The 25,424-nt window shown below is 35.8% G+C and overlaps 1 protein-coding gene across 1 annotated transcript in view; it reads left to right on the top strand.

The window, feature by feature from the left end:
- Window positions 1-355: 355 nt before the first annotated feature.
- Window positions 356-25,424, top strand: part of LOC117414890 (MICOS complex subunit MIC19-like) — a 66,149-nt gene continuing 41,080 nt past the window's right edge. The window contains exons 1-4 of the mRNA XM_034024731.3: window positions 356-627; window positions 3,189-3,282; window positions 14,153-14,234; window positions 23,705-23,849. Of these exons, the coding sequence (XP_033880622.1) occupies window positions 547-627; window positions 3,189-3,282; window positions 14,153-14,234; window positions 23,705-23,849 (402 nt within the window). The 5' untranslated portion in view covers window positions 356-546. The remainder of the gene's footprint in view (window positions 628-3,188; window positions 3,283-14,152; window positions 14,235-23,704; window positions 23,850-25,424) is intronic.

Genomic DNA, 25,424 nt, shown 5'->3' with positions numbered 1-25,424 from the left:
ATATATATATATATATATATATATATATATATATATATATATATATATATATACACACACACACACACACACACGAGGCTACGCATGTATATGATACAATGAAGATTGGTAAAAAATCAAGGCAGCTATCGTGTTCACCAGGTATAGCGTGAAGCTTGGCAGACAGACACCCAATGAGCACCCAAAACAACAACTTTTCCTGAAATACGCACACGGCAACAAAAACTACTAAAGCTGCGTGCTGCTGAGTACCAAAACTTCTCTTCAAATATAATTTGTCTCACAGTTTCCATAGTAATCGCCAGCCAGTAGAAAATAACTTTAAATAAGAGGGGCTACCATGATCCAATCAAAACGCTTGTTATAGGCAGTAGGTGTGTCAAGGGCAATCGCTGAGATATCCTGCAGTGTGTCTTGATCTGTGTCGTGCGGCCTTGTGGAGATGGGAAGTATTTAAATAGAATTAGAAATCTTTTCGATTTAAATGGGATTAATAGTAGCGGTTTGATAAGCAGATAGAATACCAGGTGCTGCTTGCTGCCAGATATGGGAGGCAACAGTAGCACTCGGCGGGTCTCTTTTGAAGCGGACGAGAATGACAACATAACAGTGGTGAAGGGCATTAGGGTGAGTGGATAAGATAAAAGTTGGGTCAGTAGTACTTTTAATTTATTTTATACTAATTTAGAACATGGATTAATGTACCTATCGCACCCTTTGCAACATATTTGGTAGTAAGTTAAATTCTAGCCCAGGATCTTAATTTTCATTTATGATATTATTTGTGTGCTGTATCATTTGACTGTTTTTGTTCAGATTAATAACAGCACAAAGTTTAAGAAGCTATATAGAGCAGTCATGGAGTCAAGACAAGTACTTCATGCACACACTTCCCCTACACATGACATCACCGTATCAATCCCATTTAAAACAAATACAAAACAAAAAATGGGTTAATATAATCCAGAATTTTTTTTTTAAGAACATAAGAAAGTTTACAAACGAGAGGAGGCCATTTTTTCTGTTTATTATAACTCCTAGAACGACACTGTAGAGTTTTGGAAATTGTTAAATTGTTGCTTTTCATAACAAAATGTAGGTTATTTGTTATTTGTTCTCTGTTGTCGACTAAAGGTCAAGACTGTCGGTGTTACTGTATATAAAGTTTGTGAATAGTGTGTGTTGCACCATTGTTGTATTGAATATTGAAAATGTGATCACTGCCATGATTTTAAAACTTTCATATCCAAGATATTTTTTCAAAACTAGACATATGGGATTACAGAAGATTAAGATTACCAGAGATAAAAAGGCCATACCAGAGATGGGGTGTGTGGCACTCCTGCAGGGTCATCCCATGAGAATCACTGAAAACGTATTGAATATTAAAACTGTGCCACCTTTGCAGCATAGGATTGTTCCAGGGCAAAAAAAAAAAAAGTCATTGAGAGGTAAAGTTGGTTGATGGGTGACTCAACCTTAATTCAAAACTGTGATAGAGACCTGTGTTAGGTGTCGCTATTGGAAATTGCTTCAGGGTTCCAAAATTTGTAAAATGTAAAAGTTACCCCTAAAAATTCTGAATAATATTTAGGTGACACTCCATGTAAATAGCACAATGTTTATTATTGCCCACAGAGGATGAAATTCTAGGCTACAGGGATACAGTTGAGGTGGTCATATGTGCACAGATATGTACGTGTGTCCACATTTTACATTTTTCTGTTCTCTGGAAAACCACTTGCCTAATTGTGACAGAACTTGCTACTAACTGAGAGTATTAGATTTTGGGGATATATTGTATGCAGAGGTCCAGATAAACTGCATACTTGCTGTTTTTACACATTAAAAAATAAGAAATGCACACACATTTTTATTTAATTTGTAAAAATACACATGGCAATTTTGCTGCACAACTTGTCTGTCTCCCCTGAAACTTCCACTAACAACTATATCTCCCAGAATACAATGTCTTCCGTTACTAGGAAACTGTACACAAGAAAAACCCACCCAACAAACATTATCCAATCCCTGGCTAGCCCTGTTGTCTTTGCAGCCAATCGCAGTAAGAATAAGAAAAATTCAAAGCTACACAGGTTGAAGCGTAAACACCCCAGTCCAGCTACAAATCCAACTGGAACCACGGTCAGAGGCAATCACTAAAAAGAAAACGTGCCTAATATTAAACAAACTTTTATATTTTATTAATGCTTTTCCTTATTTTATTTATCTGTATGGCTTTATATTGAAGTTTTAACATGTTCACAGAGTTTAAGAATTTAATGTTAAAATATAAGTAACGCAATTAATTTGGAGTCACTGTGATATCTCGTAGAAAATTAGCTGAGCCGATAAGAACTTTAGAACACACGCGTGGTTGTACAGTAGTTCAAAGTAACATTCCAGTTAAAATGAAAGGATCTTTTTTTAATGCCTACCCCATTACCATTAAATATTATACAGTATTTATCAAGATTACTCATGATTTCAAGATAATGTTGCATTTTACCCCCTGAAAATAATAAATGTTACTCTCTGTGTTAAAGTTAGAGGGTAAGTGACTCCCAGACCCAAAACCTTATCTGGAGCGCTGACTGTATGGGTATGTCTGTCAGTCCATACATCCATCTATCCGTCTGTATAACCCTACTGTAAGTTTGGTGTAAATATTTCTTTTTTTCATGAAATGGCCCTGCAGTAGATGGATAAATGCATTTTTTTAAAAAAATACATTTTAGAGTGACCAATTATTATTATTTATTTTTTTCCCTCACAATTTGAAATGTCTAGTTATGTTTCTTCTCGTCACCGTAGCGAGTCCCCACACAACACAGACGTTCTGAGGGCATGTGAGCGTCCTACAATCACACAAGCCAGAATTGTTTTCACTCCGAGCAATACAGAGCAGAGGTGGGCAGGCTACCGATCCCGGAGAACAGAGATTAGCCCTGCTTTTTATCCACTCTGAATGTGCTCGGTGTCTGGCCAGTAGGGTTTGCTGTTGCGCAATGAGGAGAAGCAATCCCTGCCACTTTCCCATCCCCCACGCTGGGAGCGTCAGAGCCAATGTGATGCCCCCTTCAGAGTCCCCAGCGAAGTTCGGCCTCTTTGCACAGCCCAGACGCGAACTGGTGCTATCCAAGCTGTGATGAATTTGCCTGAACTTTTGTGTACTTTTTATTCCACAGCTCTCAGAAAATGTTATCAATCGCATGAGGGAGCCTGCTCCAAGTCCAACCAGACCACCTCCACTAACTCCGGAATCTTCAGTTTCTCCTGCAGGTAAAACAAGCAGCTGTCAATTCTCTCGAGCAGTATAAATCCAAGAATAATTTTTCCAATTTAAAGCTTTGATTGAAGTTTCCAGCATGCTGTAGCAGCTGTTACATTTCATTCTCTCAACCTTACACAAGCTTAAATACTTTCCCTATCACATGGCATGCCACTTCCCTATACTAGCTCATATATTCTACCTTTTTGCAGCACGTTGTAAACTTGTAGCCAAATATGGCACACCTTTTTTTGTTTTACATATGCACTTGTCATATTAATGTGAAAAGTAATAAAGGAAAGTAGAGGTCTGATTTCAAACCATTACAGAAGATGGTTAGCAGTTAAATTTTATTGGGTGTAGCAAACTTACTGTATGTTTTGTGGCACCTATAGGTATGCTTGACTTGGCCTACATTAGAAATTTCATGATCTATGTTTTCTTGAAGAACAGCTTCAAAACAATAAGGACAGTGTGGCTTCAAAATGATACTAACATTGCCAGGATCAGTGGATCAGAAACAGTTCCCTTGCTACTGATCAGAACACTAATCCGCTGTAAGAATTAGCTTGTCCTAGTCATGTAATAAAGTACTGTATAAGCTATTTCTCCACAGACTTGCTCTGCAATGGATATTCTGAAGCAAGAGGAGGATTACATAGGTAGGATTGGGGAAATGATAGAGTGGGCCTTTGCTATACAGCACATTGTGTTACTCAGGATATTGCAAATCAGAAAAGAAAACTGAAAAAAAAACATTTCACATGATTAAACATGGGATATACTTAGAAAAACAATTCTAAAATAGGATGTATTACATCCTATTCAAATTGAATGAATGCACCTATTATTGATGAACTCTCTGCTTCAGGTCACAATGATATTTTGCCTTCTAGCTCATCTCTGCCCTCCACCATGCATGCACCCATGCAGTTTACATGGATATTAATCGAAGTGGTACTACAGGTTGTGTAGTGTTTTCAATCTAATGAGGAGTGAGGTTGAATCATTTTGTGATAAGTTGCTCTTAATGTATTGTAACTCTGCTAGAAACATCCTGGTATACAACATTTCTTCTTGGTCTAAATTCATTTCTGTAATGAAAATTTTCTGTAATTTGGTTTCACCCAAATATTTTCCATCTGTGCTTACTTACTGATGTTTTAGTTCATTGAAAAAAGATATATCGGCAAAATACTGTATATTCGTCATGTTCACAAAGCAAGTACTACTGTAAGTGTGCACCGTTTCTTTTGGAAATGGAAAAACCAATTGCTACTGTTACGAGCAACCACATTTGGAAAGAGTCATACTAGCAACAACTAAGTGCATGCACTATTCTTTTAATTTATTTATTTTTTCACTGGCTAAATGCTTTTTTCCTTTCCCCTTTTTCGTGTTGGTAAGCTAATTCTGAAAAAAAAAATCTCTTTGGAGAATATTTGTGTTACTGTGTTGAAAAGGTGGATTCACAGAATTGCTGGATTACAAGAGCTTTAATGGCTTGCATCAATAAATCAATGGAGAGAACCCCAAGAGCAAACTATTGAAAATAAAGCTACTTCAAGCATTTTATTGACTAAAGGTAAAGCTGTTTGTATTTAATGAAAACTCATCTCTAGCCAGGGTTGAGCTTATTCTTTTTTCTTTTACACCAGTGTGACTTCAATTGTGTTGTGTTAGTTTTGTTTTATATTCAGATTTATATGATCATAAATACAAACAAATAATTGTAAAGGGGCTCTAGCTAATTAAGTAGTTCCATAAATATTTCCAGTCGTACTTCCATTCGCTGCATATAGTAGATTTCATTATGGGACGAATCAGGACACCGTGGGTCATTTTAACACTGCACAGCTCAAATTAATATGTCTTGAATCCATTTGCTACAGTATATGTGCATGCTACCAGCTGCCAAGCATGCGAGTCATTGGGGGAAGCAGCTTGTTAATTAATGACAGGAAAGAGGTTGGGGACAATTTCACGCTCTAGGAAGTGCAAGACTACCTGAAAGTAAGGCATGAAAACGGTGAACAATTTTGGTATAATAACATGGGCAATACACAACATATAGGATTTATGGAATGAATGTATTTCCTTTTAAAGTACTGATACTTTGCCAAATTATGATTTTTTTTTTTTTTTTTTTTTAAATGGCTTCTTTTCCATGTTATTGGTTAAGCTTGGTGTCACTGTCAGTATTGTACTGTTAAAACACTACTGGCATTTTTAGACAGTTTTTTCTGTTTTAATTTCTTTCAAAACTTTGTAACATTAAGTTCACATAGTTTGATGTATAAAGGCAAATTGTACATGATGGTACTTAAAAGATAAAGGCTATTTAATTTAATAAATTGTTCTTACTTGTGGTTTATTTGTGGTATGCATAACTATTTGGAATGATGTACTGTAATTATATTGGAGAAATTATATTATTTGAAATATTTAATTTATTACAAATCCTTTCAACAGGGTGCTGCTAATCATCCAGAGTGCTGTGACTTAATACAGAGACCACTTTTGTTTCAACATCAAAAGATGACATTGTACTTCAAGGGTTCTTAGTCCTTCTCTTTCATCTCCCCTTAGTAACAAGACAGTACTGCATTAATAAGAAATACTTATTGCTAATGAGGTTCACATTAGAGGTGATTGTTATTCACTGACAACCCTCCTTTTTGCAGTATAATTTAATGTACTAAAGAAGATTTAGTGGTCCAGATCTGCTTTCCATCACATCAGCACAAAAGGAAGAGACAAGGTTTATTATCTCACACCTGCAGCTGCTGCCTTAAGCAGGTGTCACAGAAGCACTCAATCAACTGTCAACCCAGGCATGCTGAGTGTCTTATAGTGCTTTTACAAACCTTCCACTGTGCTTTTCTAGATTCATTATCTGAAAAGTCAGAAATGCAAAACAGTGGAACCCACCTAAATGGCAAACTGAAATAAAATTTTCTTGACATGTAGTTTTCTTGAGGCTGAATCACAGAAGGTGACTGTTTACTTAGCAAAAGGTTTGAGTCTTGATATGTTATCTTGGATCAAGTGCAGAGTTTTTAAAAATGCTTTTACATTTCCATCTCTAGTAACTAAGGTTTTGGGATGTAATCAATTGCAAATCACTGTAGCCCTCGATAAGCTTCACCTTCTAATAGTAGGCATCAACTTTTAACAGTTCCACCATGTTGGTCTGGTCTTTTAACATATGTGTGTGTGTCTATATATATATATATATATATATATATATATATATATATATAAAGTTGAAATTAAGACCTTTAACTTGCTAATATATGATGTGATCTAAGAATTTAAAAAGTGTTTTGGACACTAAGTTTTGTGTACTACAGTACATTAGCATATCTGACTGACTGTACCAATGGAATATGACAAGAATAAATCCTCCTGTATTTTTATTCAGGTTTGTCTTTTCTTTATTCTCGTCTCCTGTAACCAGGGGGATTATGGCAACGTACTACCACAAAGCACTAGGAGATATCGGAGGATACTGTGTAACCAGACTCGAACACAGTTCACTTCCAGATTACAGTTAAGCCAGTTTATCTAACCCATTTATGCCGTTCGAGACTACCTCTTGAGTTAGTTTCAAACTCGGTTGTTGAACTCCATTATGAACCGTGTTTAGTGTGGATGCAAATTGATTTAAGCACTGTTAAACAGGTTTTGAACCCTTAACTCATGGCCAGGGCTTAAAAGTCGTCTTAAAATAGCGTACAGGCAATGATTACTGTGCTGTACCTGAACTGACAGTTTGTATGGTTATGTTTATTGACTTGTGTATTATTATTATCAGTTTTATTATTTCTATAATTTATTGTTACTGTACTGTTTTTTATTAATTTGATTATTTTACTAATTACAGTATTCAGTACATATGGTGATATTTTTTTATAATTAATTTAGCTGACCATCTTTATCCAAGGCAACATAGAATTACTGTATTAAATAAAATACAGAATGTTACATACTGTATAGTACTGTACAGTCCTAGTTACATGTTATATTGTTTCTTCTGTAATAAACCTTTATACTACATACATTGTATGTACATTAATCAATTAGTACTGTACTAGGTTTTGATTTTTGTGCTGATTTGGCAGGTATGTGCATGTATCTGGTCATTGCATACCTTGCTTATAACATACTGTTTTTACGGTCCCAAGACAGTACGTTGTATCAGTTTCACTGTAATACAAATTGAATTGGCACCGTTAGCTGCTTTTAAGTTTTATTGTCAAAAGAAATGCATGGGGGACTCTAATGGCTGTGGGTCGTCAACACAGGAAAGAGTCGAATTGGATATTGACTAGTTTTGAGAAAAATTATCATGTTGCTACTTTTTTACATATATAAATTGGGTTACTGAAGGATTTTCTAGGGCGTGCCTTAAAATGTTAACATTATAAAAATAATTCAGATTTTCTGCACGCTGGTTGCCAAGGTTAATGTAAGTTCTGATTATGCATGTAATTGTAGTGTTGCTTGGGGCCATTATCTTTCCATCTAGTTTTCATTAGATTTTAAGAGGGGAGGAAAGTAATTCAGAGATTGTAGTTGCTATCTTTTTTTAAACTGTTATGGTCTCCTACATAGAAATAACCCTTGGCTCTTCATTACCAGTATATTATTAAATTACCCGTAACCAATCAACACAAGAGAATGTGTATAAAATGACTGGATTTAGTTTCTTTTAATAATGAAATAAGAAACATTCTTTACCTTCAACTCGCTCTAAAGATATGTAGGCAGTGCGCAGCGCTTGAAAATGTTTCTTCAAAACTTAGGCTGCTGTTTTGAGCCCACTGTCAAAAGAAGAATTTTGGATTAATTTAATTCCCAGCATGTCATTCATACAATTTGTATAGTGCCTCAGGCACAGATGTTTCTTGATTAAGCATGTAAAGTGATCTGCTTTCCAGAACCATATGGTGTGCAAGTATAATAATACTAAAGTATTACAGGATCTTCAGTATTTTTGTCTTTTTAAAATATGGAAAAATAAATGCAAAGCTATCCTGAACAAAGTTCATGTAAACCATTTTTTCATTGATGCTCTGAAGAAGGACATTTTCCTTCATTAAACTTTCATTCTTCTGCGTACTTCCTTGTGCTTGATTTAGTGGCTCGTTTATTCAGGACCGCTTTTCTGTTTGTATTTTTCAAAAATGCCAGTATTTTCACTTTGCAGGCCTGTTACTTGTCCTTTTTGTTTGTCTGTATTGTGTTAAGTTACATCTGTGATGTGACTCGGACGTTATTGTTCTCTGCATTTTTAGCTTGCTGACGTGTGTGTGTGTTTACATTTCTATTCTGATGGTTTTAATTTTCTAGGAACAGGTTTTCTGCATAATGAGGTTATGGTTGCTGTTGAACAAAAAACAAAAACTAAAATTCTGCAACTGATGAAAGAAACCGTTTCAGGGCACACTGGCAAAATGAAGTAGCTGAATAAGAATCGCTCCTGCAGAGTCTGTCCACTGCAGGCGAAATAACTACAGTCAAAATAGCAGACCCACGTACTAGTGAACTTGTGTAATAAACTAGTGGTATCTATGTAACTGTAACTATATCCTAGAGTACTCATTCCGTGCTAAGTACATGGTGTTTTTTTTTTTTTTTTAATGGTCTTTAAAATTAAGCATCTCTATAGCTTGTGAATTTGGGGTTTCAGGATGATATACCACGTCGAGATACTGGCTTCATACATGGCACACTAGTGTATTCTGATTTTTTCCATCCAGTGTCAGGTTCAACCGAGGGTGTCGTAAAATAAAAATAACCTTTTCCTTTTTTCCTCAAACCATTTGCGGTACTGTAGTGGCTGTGACTAAGTTACAGTACAGCTGCTTAGAGGCAGTACACAGTTACCGCTGTAATGTTTGGTACACAGCTGTATTCTTTGATATTCTTAAATTAAATTAGTGTTGTCCAGTAAAAGTTAATCCTTTCGCTGCCATGCATTAAACCCTGGCCATATCAGTGTTACAAAACCACATGCTTTGCCACCTGTACACACTTGTATTCTATGGACGTTAACTCTATCAGTCCCACATTGTTTTTAACCTCTGGCTATATCAATAATACATTTTCATTTTATGTCATCTGTACAAACCCTTTTATCTGATCTTAGATTATGCTTCTGGGGATACTTTGTATTTGTTGACAAACACTCCCATTGTTATAACAAAACTTAAATTATTACAGTGATATTCAAGTGTAAACCTGTTTTAATAGGCCTATACTACCCTAGCATATTTTATATTTCTTAGTACCAGGGATGGAAATAAGACTCCTATTACATAGCAGTTTTACCCAGTCCAGGTTTTATTGGGAGCTTGATTAACCACAGTGTAGGTAACCAAGCTCAGGTGTGTCTCATTAACCTCATAGTAAAACTAGGAATGGATCAAACTGCTATGCAATGGGAGTCTTATTTTAATCCCTGTTCGGTACACAAATCTGCCAAATATGTTTATTTTATAAATAGCTTTGTAATTTTTTATTATTTTTAGTATTATTTTTAGTTGGTATTAAGCAACTGAAATAATTACAGTAATAGTCCAGGAGTGTAAACTGCTTTTGATATCTTTTGAATTCTGTGCCTCTCGCAGAGCTATTGGTGGTTAAGACAAGTTTCTTCAACACTTGCTTCTCATGAGAAGGGCAATTTCTTGGAAACTGTCTGCCTTTGATAAAAAAAAAAAAAAAAAAAAAAAAGATTTTGCAGTATTTTGAGCTGCTAATGAGTTGGCGCAAGAAATGTCTTGGTGCACAAAAGAAAGAAATTGGATTGACCTGTATTACAATGAGAAATCAAATGTGCCACCTGTTGTATTCTGTTTTGTTATCAACAGTTATCTTTAATTCATTTTATCAAATTTCGTTGTGCCTTAAAAGATTCATGGAGCCACTACCTGGAATCCATTTCATTGCTCTTATTGTCTACTGTTTGATTTATGTGGCATCAGCTCCCAGTGAAATACTGTTATCTACTGCAGCATCTTAGCATCAAAGGGGAAAGTGAAGAGGAAACTGCAGCTTTACTTTAACTAAATTGCCAACCAGTATTAACCTTTTCCTTTTAATAGAATTCAACTTCTCTCTCTGCACAGGGGTAGAAGTACAGTTGTATGCATTACTTCTAACTACTCAGATTTATGAAATTGAACTTTTTATATTTGCTTCAGGAGATTTTAAACATGTGTTTTCATTATTTTTGCAAATATTCCAGATAATTTTTTTCTTTATTTGTGGAAACATGGAAACTGCAGATGATTCCAATGATTCCAATAATTCCAATTCCAATTAAAAATCAAAATTGGCTAATGTCCGAAGTCATGACGGTATTTCTAAATTGTACTTACCTATTCAATATTTAGTCATGTGTAAGTATCCTGTTGATAATTGAAGGATCTTTTTGTATAATAATTAAGCCGACCCATCAAACTGTTTGAGATGCAGACTACCTATGCTTCCTGTAATGAAAACGCTTCACTTTAACCTGTGACCTGTTGTACATGAGGCTGCATATTAAATAACAGCAAGCATGAATATCCGTTCAATAGCTTTAGAGGAGATTTACAGGTTGAAGTTTAGTGAGTCACTGCACAGAATCCCAACTTTTAATTTACAATTGAAATATTGTATGAATTGTTTTTGTTCATACATTTCGGTGAACAATAAAACATCGACACAATCTACTTGTACTATGTACAACATGTACATAGGCACAGATTTATCTTCAGTAGAGTGTTTTGTTGTTGCAAAATGAGGGGGGGGGGAAAGTATTTGATTTGTGAGTTGATGTAATTTATTTATTTATTTATTTATTTATTTTTAAAATGCCTAGCTTGAACATTTACAAATCAATGTCATTAATTGCACTCCAGCAAAAAGTAATTGTGTTCTACAGCATATTAATCGTAACATACCATGGCATGACATTTATGAACCCATGAACTTTTGTTGGCCTCTTTCTGTAAATATTTTTCATAATCCTCCCATGTAGCTATTTTTCCTTACATTTTGTATTTTGTAAAACGTTTAACCTAATGAAGGGAGTGTGACATACTGTGTCTGATAACACTTTATTTTTATTTTTAATTTTTTTTTACTGACTGGGAGAATATGAAAATCTATATCTTGTCAAGCTAAGTGTGAAAAATATATATTTTTTTAAAGCAATATTTAATATGACTTCCTGCAGTAGAGGTTGGATACTGTCAAATCTGACCGTGTCAATCACCACACTTAAAATGGACATTTTTATTTTTAAAGACTTCTAAAGCTTCAATTGTAAATGTATGAAATGCCACATCCAATATGTTCTTGAAACCTTGTCATTTTAAAAAAATGAGATTTCTTGATTACATTTAAACCACCAACACTGGGGAGGAGGGGAGAGGAGACGCGAAAATAGTGGTGGTGCGTAGGGTTTGTCAATGTGCGTAATATGAACAAACATCAGAGCTTCAGATATTCCCAAGAGCACTTTATTTTAAACTAAAAATGATTTATAGTGCATTGTTTTGCCTGCAGCAAATTATATATATATTCAGAGCTTTGTTCATAGTGTGTTACTGTAGGTGCTGAGGTAAAGTACGCTAACCTTTAATTAAAAAAAATCAAGAACTCGTTCTAATTAATGCTGTCAGTGTGACAGACATAGTAAGCGATCTGCTTGTATTAGGCATGTGTTTAAATTGGTCTGTGTAAAATCTGCATAAACATTACATTAAATCGTACATTCACACTACAGACAGCAAGCTGATGCCAGTTACTGTTTTTGTAGCAAAACAAACTGTCTACACTGCCTAAACTCTGGCAGTGTAACACAACCAGAAAGCCTTGCATGCCTAGTTAGCCATAACATTAGTGATATGGTGTGTCCTCGTGCAGCAAGACTTTCACGTGATGGCAGATTTGTATGCTCACAAGTACCTGTATTTTTATATATATATATATATATATATATATATATAGATTTAGTCTGCATCAGTTTAGATAACGTATAATTTAATCTACTGTTTATAGGTTGTAACTATGCAATCCACACCTGCAACTGTTTTATTACACTTGCTGAGTTATGGATATAGAACTGTGATTTGTCCCAATTGGAATGAAATTAGATCTGAACCATTCTAGTAATTTGTTAGTGGTTTTTAAAAAAAAATAAAAAATAAGAAAATTAGAAGAAAGCCATTGCAATTATTATTTGACTGTGATTCAGTTCCACAGTGTATTACATTACATTTGCCTGCTGTGCATTCCCTATGTACTGCATCACTAACTGCACATCGGATTCTGTATACCAACACCCCTGCTTTGACAATTTCACAAAAACAATCAGTCTATGTGGTTTCTGTCTGAAAAATAAATGGGGCATAAATTATTCATGCTATGAGAATGATTTCATAAATCAGAATGACCTGTGGCAGAACTCCAGAAGTTTAAACATTTCTTACCATTTTACATTTTTAGATTAAAGTGTATATTTTTTTTAAGTTTTCTTCCTGGCATATCCATGTGTGTTGGTGTATTATTTCCAAATGTATTGGCTTTTCTCATGCTTGCTTCCAGCAGAGTAGAAAGCATCTAGGTAATTTAGGTATATAGTACTAACATTAGCCTAATAAACGTTACAAAATGTCGAACAACCACGGGAATAAAGTGCTATTCGCTACTCTAATATGTTTAAAGTGTAATCTACCATCTAAAAAAGGTCTTGCAGATTCTTCTTTCATTACTCACTTTTCACACTAAACAATTTTGCTTCAAGAATTGAACTGTACTGTATTTTGAATTTACATTAATTGAGACAAATGTTTAATAGCAGGGCACCTCTTCCAGGTACTGTATCTTGTAATGCATACTGTTAGAAGCTTTGTGGACTTGTTATGCTCTTTAGCAGTGTTTAACCTTATTGAACAACAGGTGTGACTTGAACAATTTACATAATATGAAGAACACATGAATATAGAGCATCTCATTGAAGTATTTGCTGTTGGTGCTGTTTCTTAGTATAATTGTCGTCTTTGCAAGCCCCAGTACCAAACACTTAAGCAATTACTGTAAGAAGCGGTTTTAGTTCTTGATATTTGACAAGTTTGAAATCAGTAACCTTCACCAGTTCTCCAGAAGATTTTGAAAGTTTTTTTCCAAAAAATGCGTCGGACGGCCATCTTGGTTCACGCACAAACACCATTTTTGAAAAAAGTTAATTGTACAGACCACAGGCATGATGATTTCAGGTTTGGAGTTTATCAAGTAAACCGTTTTTAAACTGAAGCAGTTTCAAATTTAATTTGAAAATGTAGGTCCGGCAGCCATCTTGTTTAACAAAACAACGCAATTTTGACACATTTGTATTCCATTGTCACCAGGACGATACCTACCAAGTATGGAGTTTGTTGGTCAAGCGGCTTTCAAATAAACGCAGTTTGCTCGTAGGGACGCGTTTCGGTAAAATTTGTGGCAGCCATTTTGATAGCAAAATTTATTGCAGCAACTTCTGCTTTGCAAACTTGAAGCGGGTATGGTTGCTAATGACATATGCAAAGTTTGAGATCAATCGGTTCACCGGTTCCCAAGAAGATGATTTTGAAAGGTTTTTCCAAAAAATGCGTCGGGCCGTCATCTTGGTTGATGCAGGAGTGTAATTTTGTTTTGCATCTACACGGGATGATACCTACAAAGTTTCATGTTGATTGGTTACACCGCGTGCAAACAGGAGCAGTTTGAAGTTGATGTAATAATAAAAATCCTAACAATAGGCTTCCAAGCCAGAATGGCTGATTGTATTGTATTTTGTATTGTATGTACTGTAAACTAGCATACATCATTTTTGTTTTTATGTAGTTAAAGAAGAACAACTGAGAAAGAGAATTTCTGAAGAACTGGAAATTGAGCGAGCAAAGAGAGACACTGACCTGTATAAAAAGTGAGTACATACTTAATCAATCTGGTATAATAGAGGGGCTGTTTGTGTAAGGATGACATTTTTCAGCTTTTTTTATGTGACTGCAACAACTAGGCTACTCCTTATGCATTAGAAATATGTCCATAGAGAAGTTAGGGATCTATTAACAACCCCTCATCTCAATGTATGCCTGCTGACATTCTGAAGCATAGGTTATTATGTGCATTATTGATGAAAGGGGAATAATTAAGCATCCCTGTAAGGGGATCTTATACAAGTTAGCCGCACTTACTACTTCTAATATCCCATTTAAGCTGACAAATTCACATTTTAGTGTTTTGAAAACTCCTGGGGGGGGGGGGTGGAAATCTACTTATACCCTTCACTTAGACCCGGGACCTGTGATGGTTGCCATTGGGGTCATGTGACTTTTTGTTTTCCAAGTGATAAAGACCTAACTCTTCAAGATATTGGCTTCATACTTGGTACACATACTGTATGTATTTTTTGATTTCCCTAGGTCAAGTTTGATCGTGTGTGTCGTACAAGAAAAATGTACCCCTTCATTTTTTGAAAAGCTTTTCACTGTCACATTTTTAACTTGTGGACATATCTGTGATACAGATCTTTTTGCACATTTCTATATGACAAACTATTTGATCTGATATGACATACCCTTTAAATTTTGCTAGCAGGGATGCCTTGTTTTTGTTTTGTTTTTGCTTTGATTTGCTTTGTTTTTGTTCTGTCTATAGAGCTGCTCCATTACAACATGTGAATTATATACAACGAACACTGCTAAACATGTCAGACAGAATACTGATTGATTAATTTTCTTAGCTGTTAACAAGTTGTCAATATTTAATAATAATTCTCAAAGTAATCTGAGTATTTTATGGGTGCAGTTACTGAGTTTATACAGGATAACCTGTCTAATCCAGCCCCTCTACATAATGGCATTCTGTATAATTCAGCATCATTTCTGGGTCCCAACCAAATCCCAATTTCCCAGAGTCTAGGCAGTGTTGACATTTTGGAATCCGGCATGGTTAAGTCTCTTCTGCCTAAAATGAATGTAAATCTGACTCTGCGATCTGGTACCAGGTCATGCGATTTATTTTCTGAGTTTTAAAACTTGTACAAAAAACTATAAACTAAATGTACAGTTAATACTCTTAATAAGAATTTCAAGGGACCAGCAAAAATATCTTACCAGTAATTTGTATTTTCAGGAATGTAAAACCAAATGCATCCTTGTCAGTTTTTATTGAAGTTACAGTAACACTGAAATCAAATTTAAATTACAGAACAATAAAGTGTTATACATTTAGAAGTACTGTACCCTTTATTGAAAATACAGCTGTAAGTGAACTTTTTTAAAAAGCATACATTGCAAATGAGCTGCACATGAAACCTGCGTGTCCCATTCTGATCACAGCCATTTTTAAACCACAATAGCAAGCCATCCTCAATTGAATCCACAGTTTGCTGTTCTTAAGCTGTATTGGTGTATCCCATTTTTTTTAGAATGGTTGACAAAGTGTTTGTGGGAATGTTGAATGAGCACTATGGCAACTCGAAATGCATGGTAGCATCTGTAGTCCCCAAACAGCACTAAAATAGCAGAGAGACTCTACTGTGGATGGAAGACATTTCCCAATATCCTTTACACTCGGCAGTGTGAACTAGGACGTTTTAGTTTTATTCACATTTTAGTTCCCTGGGAGGACTCCAAAATAACAGTAAACAGGAAATTAGTCCAATTTTGAGTGTGTTTTAACAAGAATTGACTGTATATTCACATGTCCTGCCCGTCAGCATTCTGAATTGTGCAGTTGTTTAAAAGCAAATACAATTTCTAAATGTCCACACAATGAACTATCTCTTGAAAGCCAATTTGCGCATCTTTAAAAAGATCCAAGTGAAAAGTTGAAAATCACAAGGCAAACCTTTTCAGACATTCTGAAAGGATGCCTACTTAAAGCAACATGGGGGAGAAGAGAACTGAATGCCAACAGAAAGTTCCTGAATACCGCATGCAGGGAATGGATTAAACAGGCTTGTGCTAATTTATTATTTTAAAAAGCATTCAAATAGGTTTGTCATTTTAGCATTTTTAGGTACCGTATTAGTTTTTATACATGAACTCAATGCAATAATGCAGTGCACTGACTTATCTGCCAACCCATTCTGAAGAAAATACAATCATCTTTTACTATTTTGAGAACATCTGCATCTAGCCATTATTAAACAAGGGCCATCTGCAGAGATAGTGGAGCACATCAGGTGCATTCATCATTCGACCCCATTAAATTAGAGCTCATTTACCCAAGCAGTGTAACATCTTGGAATATGTTTCATGGTGTCTCCTTGGAGAAAATGTACAAAATGGCCACATGCTCCTGTAGCTGGAAAAAAAGGCAAATAATACACCATCAAGCAAGTTTCAACTTTCTATAGACAATTGCAATTAATTTATTCTAACACTGGAACAAAGTACAAAAGTAGTGGTAATTTTACAAATAAAAAAAGAGAACATTGACACGTACTACTATCCCTTAAGGTATATTTTAGGTTTAGTATCTGAACATTTCTTTGGTTACCCAAAGCCTCAGGATACTGTAGTACGGTTACTGAACCAGGTTTAAAGGGTTTTTAAGTGAACTACATGATCCACAAACTGTTGAACTTGAATGATTCTGTGATCAGTTCAAAAGGTGCTACAATAGACAGGCAGTGGTTTCCTTCATTTAGGTCACTTAATCTTCATAATAATAATAATAAAAATGTCCAATAAACACTTTAACCCCCTCTAGTGGAATAAAATTAATTCCTTTGACAAGAGTGAATGTGAGTAGACATGCAGTCATAGCATTTGAAAGATACATTGTTCTTATACATAGCCCAAATACAAACTAAAAACGTTTCCTTATACTTTGGTTAGAGGATTTGAATAATTAAAAAAATATGAATCTAAATTGAAAAATGGTACCTGTGATTATCTTTGTTTTTTACTTAGTGTTCCGGGCAAAACTGCAAAGGAGTAATTTGTTTCCCCAGTAAACCTTGAAATTAACAGACACTTTGTCACCTAAAGGTAACCCCCCCCGTTTTATTTATTATTTATTTTTTTAATATAAAATATTAATTAATATAATTCAAAGGGGGTCTATTCAAATTATTCCTATTTTGGGGTTGGTCCTAGTCAAAATGATGACACGGTTCAAATCCTAAATGCAAAGACCAGATATAGGTGCATTTGCCACATGGGTTTTAGAATATTGCTTAACAAGGTTGTTAGCTCACAAGCACACATTAAGGTTTTCTTGTAAAATGCTATTGGAATAAAAAAAACACAATTATACAAAGGAGAAAACATTTGATCAATTGAAAGCCTCAGGTGGAAAGCCAATGAAAACACATTGGTAAATACACAATTAGATTTCCCTTTTTAGTTGCATAATTCATAAGTAACCAAGCTTTAAGCATTTTTAAGGCTTTTGATGGAAACAAAGAATATTCAGACCTTTTTAAATTGTGAGGGACTAGATTTGCAACCAGGTTATCTGGTGGGGTGTTTTTTTTTTCTGGTTGGCCTATACAGTATATAAAAAATAACTATAGGGGAAATTGGATTGAGTGTGTGGGCTTGATCACACTGTCTATTCAATTTTGTTGGCCAGTGTTGGCACCCCTCCGTAACCCAAATAAATTACTATTGAGAAATGTATTTTCTGTCACCCATAAAATATTTAGGGTGTTCATCTATTTTTATAGGATTGTTTGAAGCCATAGAACTGAACACCTCGCCTACAGTGTCTCCTTGGTAACAGTGTAGAGGAGCCCAGGGAGCTTTATTGACCATGGTGTTTTGCTTGGCAGAACAAAATCCTATATTTTCCTAAATGTTACCTCCTGCTTAGCTTGTCGTCTTTTTTTTATTTTTCTTACTGCAGTATGATTCCTCAGCCGTCATTTATCATGCTTTTTAAAGGAGGAAAGCATACAACTTGAGTTGACCATTTTAAAATAAAATGTATTAATTCTAGCCTTTTAAAAAGTTGGTTATGCAGGGTGGTACATGTTGCTGAAGTGAGATCCAGCTTGCCTCCTGTCTGGCTATTCCCACTAGGTTACACTGTCTTCAAGTGCTGGGTAGCTGTATTTTTTTTCTAGGGATATACAACACTATGTATCTCTGGTCATTTTATTTAAGTTTTTTTTTTTTTTAAGATGGGAATATTAAGAAAATGGAAGTAAAAGGGAAAGCATTGCTCTTTTTAGGCATATTTTTGTCATTCATTGTGCTTATAATGTTGTGCAAAAGTGAGCATATGCCATGAATACCAGGAGACTTCATTTTTAAAAGCTAAAAGGACTAGGGACTTTCACATGTGTTAAGGCAGTGCAGTCCACATCTGGTTACATATTTGATTAAATATACCATCTGAATGTTTTAGTCTTATACTGCATGTGGTGCCATGATCAGCAAGCATCAGTGGACCTCAAAATCTTACCAGGTTTAAGAACAGCTGAACCATAGGAACTTCATTTGTACACTGTGATACCATGAGTAAGGTGGTGGAATTGGGTAAAACCCTGAAAGTAGGGTTTTACCCAATTCTACCCAGTAGATAGTTCATGCTGATTTTTTTCCTGCTGAATTGCCTACAGTCAGATTTGTTTTTAAACCACGTTATATTTAAAAAAAAAAAAAAAAAAAAAAAAAAAAAACAGGGAGAAAGAGGTAGTTTTTGTTTTAAAGTACAGTAAGTAAATCTTATTTGACTTTCACAGGCCTTTACTCTGGCTGCTGAGTCAAACACTGTATCTTGATGAAATTTGATGGTCTAATTAATGGTCAGGAAATCATAAAGCTAGTCAGCCTTACAATTAGCTTGTGTCAGTAACAAGTACAAAGGTCTTTGACTATCATGCATACCATGATACATCCTTTGCTATGGAAGGTGAGGAGATGAGAGTACATTTCACCAATTAACAAAACAAAAAAAGGTTTTAAAGTAGGAACTCAGTTGCACCTTTGCTCTCTTTTTATTTGATACAAGAAATGTAGACTCCTTTCAGATGTTAAAAGGAAAGTGGGGGTAACTCCAGCTAGCTCCATCTGTGGCATGAATTGCTATGAAAGTGTGGGGGCCATCTCTGGAGATGATCAACAACCCAATTACCCGCTCGCTAGAGGGGTTACGTTTTCACAGGGACTCGCAGCTTTGCAAATGTCGTTAAAAGATTCCTTGTAATAGACAGCATTTATCTTTGTACTGTAGAGGCGACTGCATACAGAGCCAGATGGTGCCATGCCTCATGAACTTGAGATGAAAATCTGCTTCTGGTCAGCTCTGTGGCGCTGCTCTGTTGAGTTGTACTGTGGAATTGGTCTCGGCTCAGTAGACCTTCCTGCACACCTGTCTCATATGTGGTATTGAATAGAAAAGTTCAATTTATACCTAAACAAAAAATAAAGGGCCATGCTCAAAGAAATGAGACAAAACTAATACAAAGCAATGGATTAGGTATTACGTTGCATTTTGTATTGGATAGATATTCAGCATAATACAGAAATTAGTAAAAAGAAAAAAAAACTGCATAATTTAGCTAGACCACAAACTAACCAACAATACTCAAAATAAAAAACTACAATAACATGCATGATGTAAAAGAGGGACTACAGGCTAGACATGAGAGTCCGTCCATGTTCTGTCTGTATAAACCCAATCAATACCTGAAAGAAGTGCGTGCTCTTTTGAAGTGCTACTTCAGTGTAATAGAACTCATTTGTCTTGGTTATACTGTATTTTCCTTTCTAACTTCTCTCAATTTAAAGTACCAGGTTTAATTCACTTTTTTCTTAGCACAGTTATAGCTGAGGGCCTGTGAAGGTTGCTCATTAATATCATAATTTAAAATTTAAAGCTTCAGAAAGAATTTTTGTAAAAAAATATATATATATATATATTCTAGTTTGTATACTACTGCTGCTGTTCATCTGCTGAAGAGTGCTCTTCAAGCCAGCAGAGCAGAACAAGCTCCTTTCAGATAGATACAATTAAACTGGCACGGGAGCTTGCTCTGCAGAAAAAAGGACAGTAAGCACTTTAAAAAAACAAAAAACAACATGCAGTAGTTCTAAACAGATTCTTTGTCTTCAGAAAAAGACATGTCATGCCATCGTTTTAAATACTTATCCACAGAAAAAATATATATGTTTGTGTTTCTCGACCTCGACCTCCACCACAGTATATTTTTCTGTCCACCCTATTCGTCCCATTGCAAGGCATTTTGAACCTCATTCTGTGCTATACTTAATCATGCTACGAAAGACTGGGTTTCTCCACATAGAGTACTCTCCAGTAGTACTGTAGCTCTTGATTAGGAAGGGCCAGCACTGTGATTTGACAGTTTAAGATTATTCATTTTCTGCCCCTGAAGCCCCCTTCTCTCCTTTTACAGGGGATCATTTGTCCCTGTGGAAAATAACCCCATGTAAGGATGACCTCTCCAGCTCCAATTGTACAATGACCAACGGAGCAATGATTTTTGACAACCCAATTTGTGTAGAAATAAAATTTAATGATCTTTCTGAAATCTGTGAGCAGTACAAATTTAATCCTCTATTTAGAAGAAATTGTGCACAGAGACTGTATTGCCTCCTCACTTGGCCTATCCAAGGCAGATTTAAGGCATTTTGTGTAGTAGTGTTCCAAAACCTTTAACATATGTATTTAACATTGTTTGGTGGTTTATTTGAATAGTGTGAATCTGTACTGAGGTTAAAGGTTTCAGTGGAAGATATATCCCCATGCAGAAACCCATGTCTGCAGCTGTGATTTTAAACTCTCGGCATTGCATCCAAGAGGCACTCTGCCTCATTAAATATTTAACCCCAGCATTTAGAAACATTAGTCATCCATTAATATTGTATGGCCCCTTAAACTGCTTTGTTCAAAACATTCGTGCATGTTATGCAAGTCTGTCAAATTCCAATTACTATGTGGCTCATATTGAGATATAATACTGTACTTAATAACAAGCAAGAAAGACATGGAGAGCTGTGCTTGGTTAATGATTGAATAGTCTTGGAATCTAGGATGAAAATTGCTACAGCTTTTAAATGAGCCAGGCAAGGCTAGGACCCCGTTCATACTTGCTATTTGAGGCGGCCCAGGGCCACCTCGGGGCCGCATTTTCTCATATGTAAACACTCCAAAAAAGAAAAAGCAGCCCAGGGCCAGCCTTTACATATGTATGAACGCAAAGCAGATTTAGGGCCAGCTTTTCGTATGGCATGACCAATGTGGTTACATAGCTCAGTAGACACTCCCACGCGTGCACGAAAGGTAAATAGAAATATGAATCTGTGCTAGGCAAGACGGCAGTGGATTAATATTGAATGGTAATTATTTTTACATCATACAACTTTAATCACAAAAAAATGACGCTAGAGCAGTGGTTTATTACGTATCATGCATGTTGTTGAGCAAAGTGCATTTGATATGCAACAGCGTAATTGCTGTATTTAGATTCGATTCCCTTAATGAAGTTGCCGTTTACATGTGGGACAAGGGTTTTGTTATCACTGTGTTTGGTAATCTTCCAAGAGAAGTGGTAATGCTAATGTACGGTTTTTACTGGTAATGGTTAGGGACTAGAGAATAATAATGAGTAAACGATAGAATAGTTTAACGATCGTGTTTGTAAACAAAGACAGTATTCATGCGGGTTAAACAAATACGTATAAATGATAAGAAACATGTGTAATGACGTTATTTAATGCTGTGTCTTTTTCCTTAGGAGGGAGCAGTAGTACTATTAGGTGGTCAGTCGTGAGTTTGTCTTGTGAATGTCAGTCATTGTACAACCTGAGAGTCATTTGCAATCTGAGTGAAGTATCCATTACGAAAATAAATATTTATACCTGTCAACACTAGCAAGTTACTGTTTCCCGCATTCTAAATACCTCTGTATACCTGTGTATCTCTGCAGGAACATCTGCTACAAAAGGATTACTGTATTATTCCCATTCAGCATGCAGGCTATCGTTCCATAAAGAGAAAAAAGCAGTTCGCTTCATTTTAGGCCTGCTTTTCAGTCACATATGTGAACACACAAAAGGCGCCTTAAAAACGCAAATGTGAACGGGGTTGCAGACCTAAATATGGGGCTGCCCTGGGCTAGCCCAGTAGTGTGAATGGGGTCTAGGGCTTGTAATAGTACCATTCAACGTTCTTTGTGTATTACTATCAAGGCAATGGGTTGGCAACAACACGTAAGTTATTGTAATGGAGAAGGTGGTGTCTAGCCAGTCACCCTTTTATCTTTGATAACAATTGCAGACTTCCAAGGCGGTGTGTGGGTGTGATTGATCACTGTTGCGTAACCTGTACCCAACTCAAGATTTTCCTAATTAATGCTTAAATGCAGATTGAACTTCCAGAACCTACTATAGTGTTTTAAGTATAGTCCTAAATTTGAACGTCCCCTTGGAATTACTATTTTAGTTAACCTACTGGTAAATGTTAACCCAGTGGGATGCATTATTACTGTAGTGAGATGGTTTCGAATACATGCTAGTCTAACCTTTGGAAATCTTCACTGATTACTGTTTAAAAGAGTATTCCGCGACCAATCCATGTTTATACATCTTCAATGTCATGAAAGAATTGAAAGTTTTAAGGAGATGACTGTTTAAATATGATGTGAATAATGATATAAACCTGTGTTAAATTATACAGGAGGTGCAGCCACATTGACGCCAAGGTGAATTATTAATTTTGTTTGTTTAGCTTACAAGTTTCATGCTGTGCTGAATCCATACAGTAGCTGCAAGGTGGCGTAATGTTTCATATTAAAGAGCTACCCTCAATTACCATCCTCCCCTCTTCCCAAAGGAACACAAACCAGGATAATACTGGGAAGCAGGTTCAAGCTTTGGGGACTAGACTTCAATCCATTAAGAAATTATTCAAGGTCCCATGTCATTGGCCTTCTGTAAAGTGATGTATTGCTGATTGATGCTGCTTTCAAAAAGGAATTGTAACTTGTTTATAAAATGCCTTTATTGCCTTGAAATGCAGCTGTGGAAGGCAGATGATGACATGCTGTCGATTTGTCACCCTAATGCATCTGAGTAGATACAAAAGAGCGGTTAGCGATGCATTAGCTTTGGTAATTCAGACTGTAGCTGTCACTTATCATTATAAAGCAGGAAAGGTTGTAGCGATGTTTTTTTTTTAAATTTTTTATAGTTAACTGTATGGGAGAGGGGAGAGGGGGGGAGAGGAGAGGGGAGGTGGGAGGACTTAAAATAAACTGTCATCCTTTAGGATTTCAAAATCCAATTATTTTCAGAATATTTATTGTATGTATGTATTTATTTATATTGATATGCACTGCTTACACACAATTATACGGTATGCCTTCCTCTGTCTAATAAAACTTTGGATTTTAACTTTCTTCCCCCCCCCCCTTAGACTGGAACAGGATAAAACTTTTGTTCGTGAAGAAATCAGTAAAGTGCTGGAGCGAGAGCGAGCTGCTGCCAATGAGAGCATTTCCAGGGCTGTACTACGGGAAACAGTGACCACTGAGGAAGAGCGGCTGAAAACCAAGCGCTTTGTAAGTACCCTATGATAATGTACCTGGCTTGTGGAATTCTCACGTCAGGGGCTCTGCTCAACATTACCCTCTGTAGCTGTCTCTATCTTCCTTCCCAGCTCTCTAACTGTCAGTTAGCTATTAAAGCTGCAATTCAACGAGAACACAAATGTAATGTGTACCATCAGTATTTAATATCTGCTTTGTTTAATATCAATTGAATGTCTGCCCAAACATTAAAGCATTAATGGGTATGTAAATGTAGATATAGCTGGTGAGAAACCTTAAAATAATTCCCTGTACAGTCATTCATAGATTTTTCTGAATCTGGCACTTAACCCAGGCTACAAATAGCTTATTGGCATACTATTATTTGAATCATGACAAATGTCAGAGCTGTGGAGCTGTGAGTAAAAAAATCTATACCTGAGACTGAGCACAGGGTCAGTTCTATTACCAACTTCTAATAAAGGCTTGGCATATACAGGTAAAGCAGCACTTTCAGACACTGGCTTCAAATGACTTGTCATTAAGACAAGTTGGATGATATTATTTAGTAGCTGACTTACTGATTTGAAGAAGTAGTGAAGAAAGTGGATTTTTTTTTTTTTCCTGTAAATTTTTTTTTTTTTCTGTAATTGAGTTTTTACTGATTGTGTTTTTGTTAGTCAGCATGTGATCCATCTATACTATCAAATGCTAGGCTAGTTACAAAGTGCATTAAAAAAAACAATAGACAGTTTGAAACTTGTACTGCAGTAGGTATTAAGAAATTAAAGAAGGAACAAGACCCTGCATGGAACAAGAGAAGAGAATTCAATTACTGTTTAATAGAGTAGCTATATTACTAATCTGGATCAGACAGAGGTGTCTGATTTGAATAGGGGTTCTCAATGTGGAATATCATCTTCACCCTTGGAGATCAAATATCTGCCAAGATATAGAATATTAATAGGTCAAAGTAGGCCTGATGGGTCTCACTGTACTGTAATAGCAAATATTACCGTAAGACAGTAACAACCAAGCTGCTGTGTATAAGGTGTCCAGTACCTCAATAATGTTTTAAGTTGAAGTTTTGACATGATGCTGAAATACCAAGGCTCACAGACCGAGGTGGAATGTGCTCTGTAATATGTTTCATGTGCAGATAAGGGAATAGCACCTTCAGACTTAAGTAATGAGCATTCTGTTACTGTTATTTATATAGCAGAGGTCCATGAACCTGCATCACATTTTATTGGATGTTCATTTTTTATAATTTATGGTTGATTTCTGATTTATTTGTCGCAGATGTTGCCAACATTCATAACTCATCTGTTACATTTAAGAAGTCATGCTAGCAAGTCTCTATCTCCATCTTGATCTCCTCAACACAATACTGGAGTTTGTTGTGGATTGATCTACTGTAGACATTTTTAGCTCACTATCTGAGTGTAAACATAACCATCATTTATTTGTTGTCTTATTGGCAGCTTACACAGCAATCTACCTTGAAATCGTCTATTAATGCCACAAAGTAACACTTTGCATTTATCAAGTTAGTACCTAATCCATACAGTCAATGGAAGTATTACAGTTGAAAGTAAAGCCTACATC

The sequence above is a fragment of the Acipenser ruthenus genome, chromosome 7 (genome assembly GCF_902713425.1).
Source record: "Acipenser ruthenus chromosome 7, fAciRut3.2 maternal haplotype, whole genome shotgun sequence".
Taxonomy (NCBI): Eukaryota; Metazoa; Chordata; class Actinopteri; order Acipenseriformes; family Acipenseridae; genus Acipenser; species Acipenser ruthenus.
This window is presented reverse-complemented; position numbering and strand designations above follow the sequence as displayed.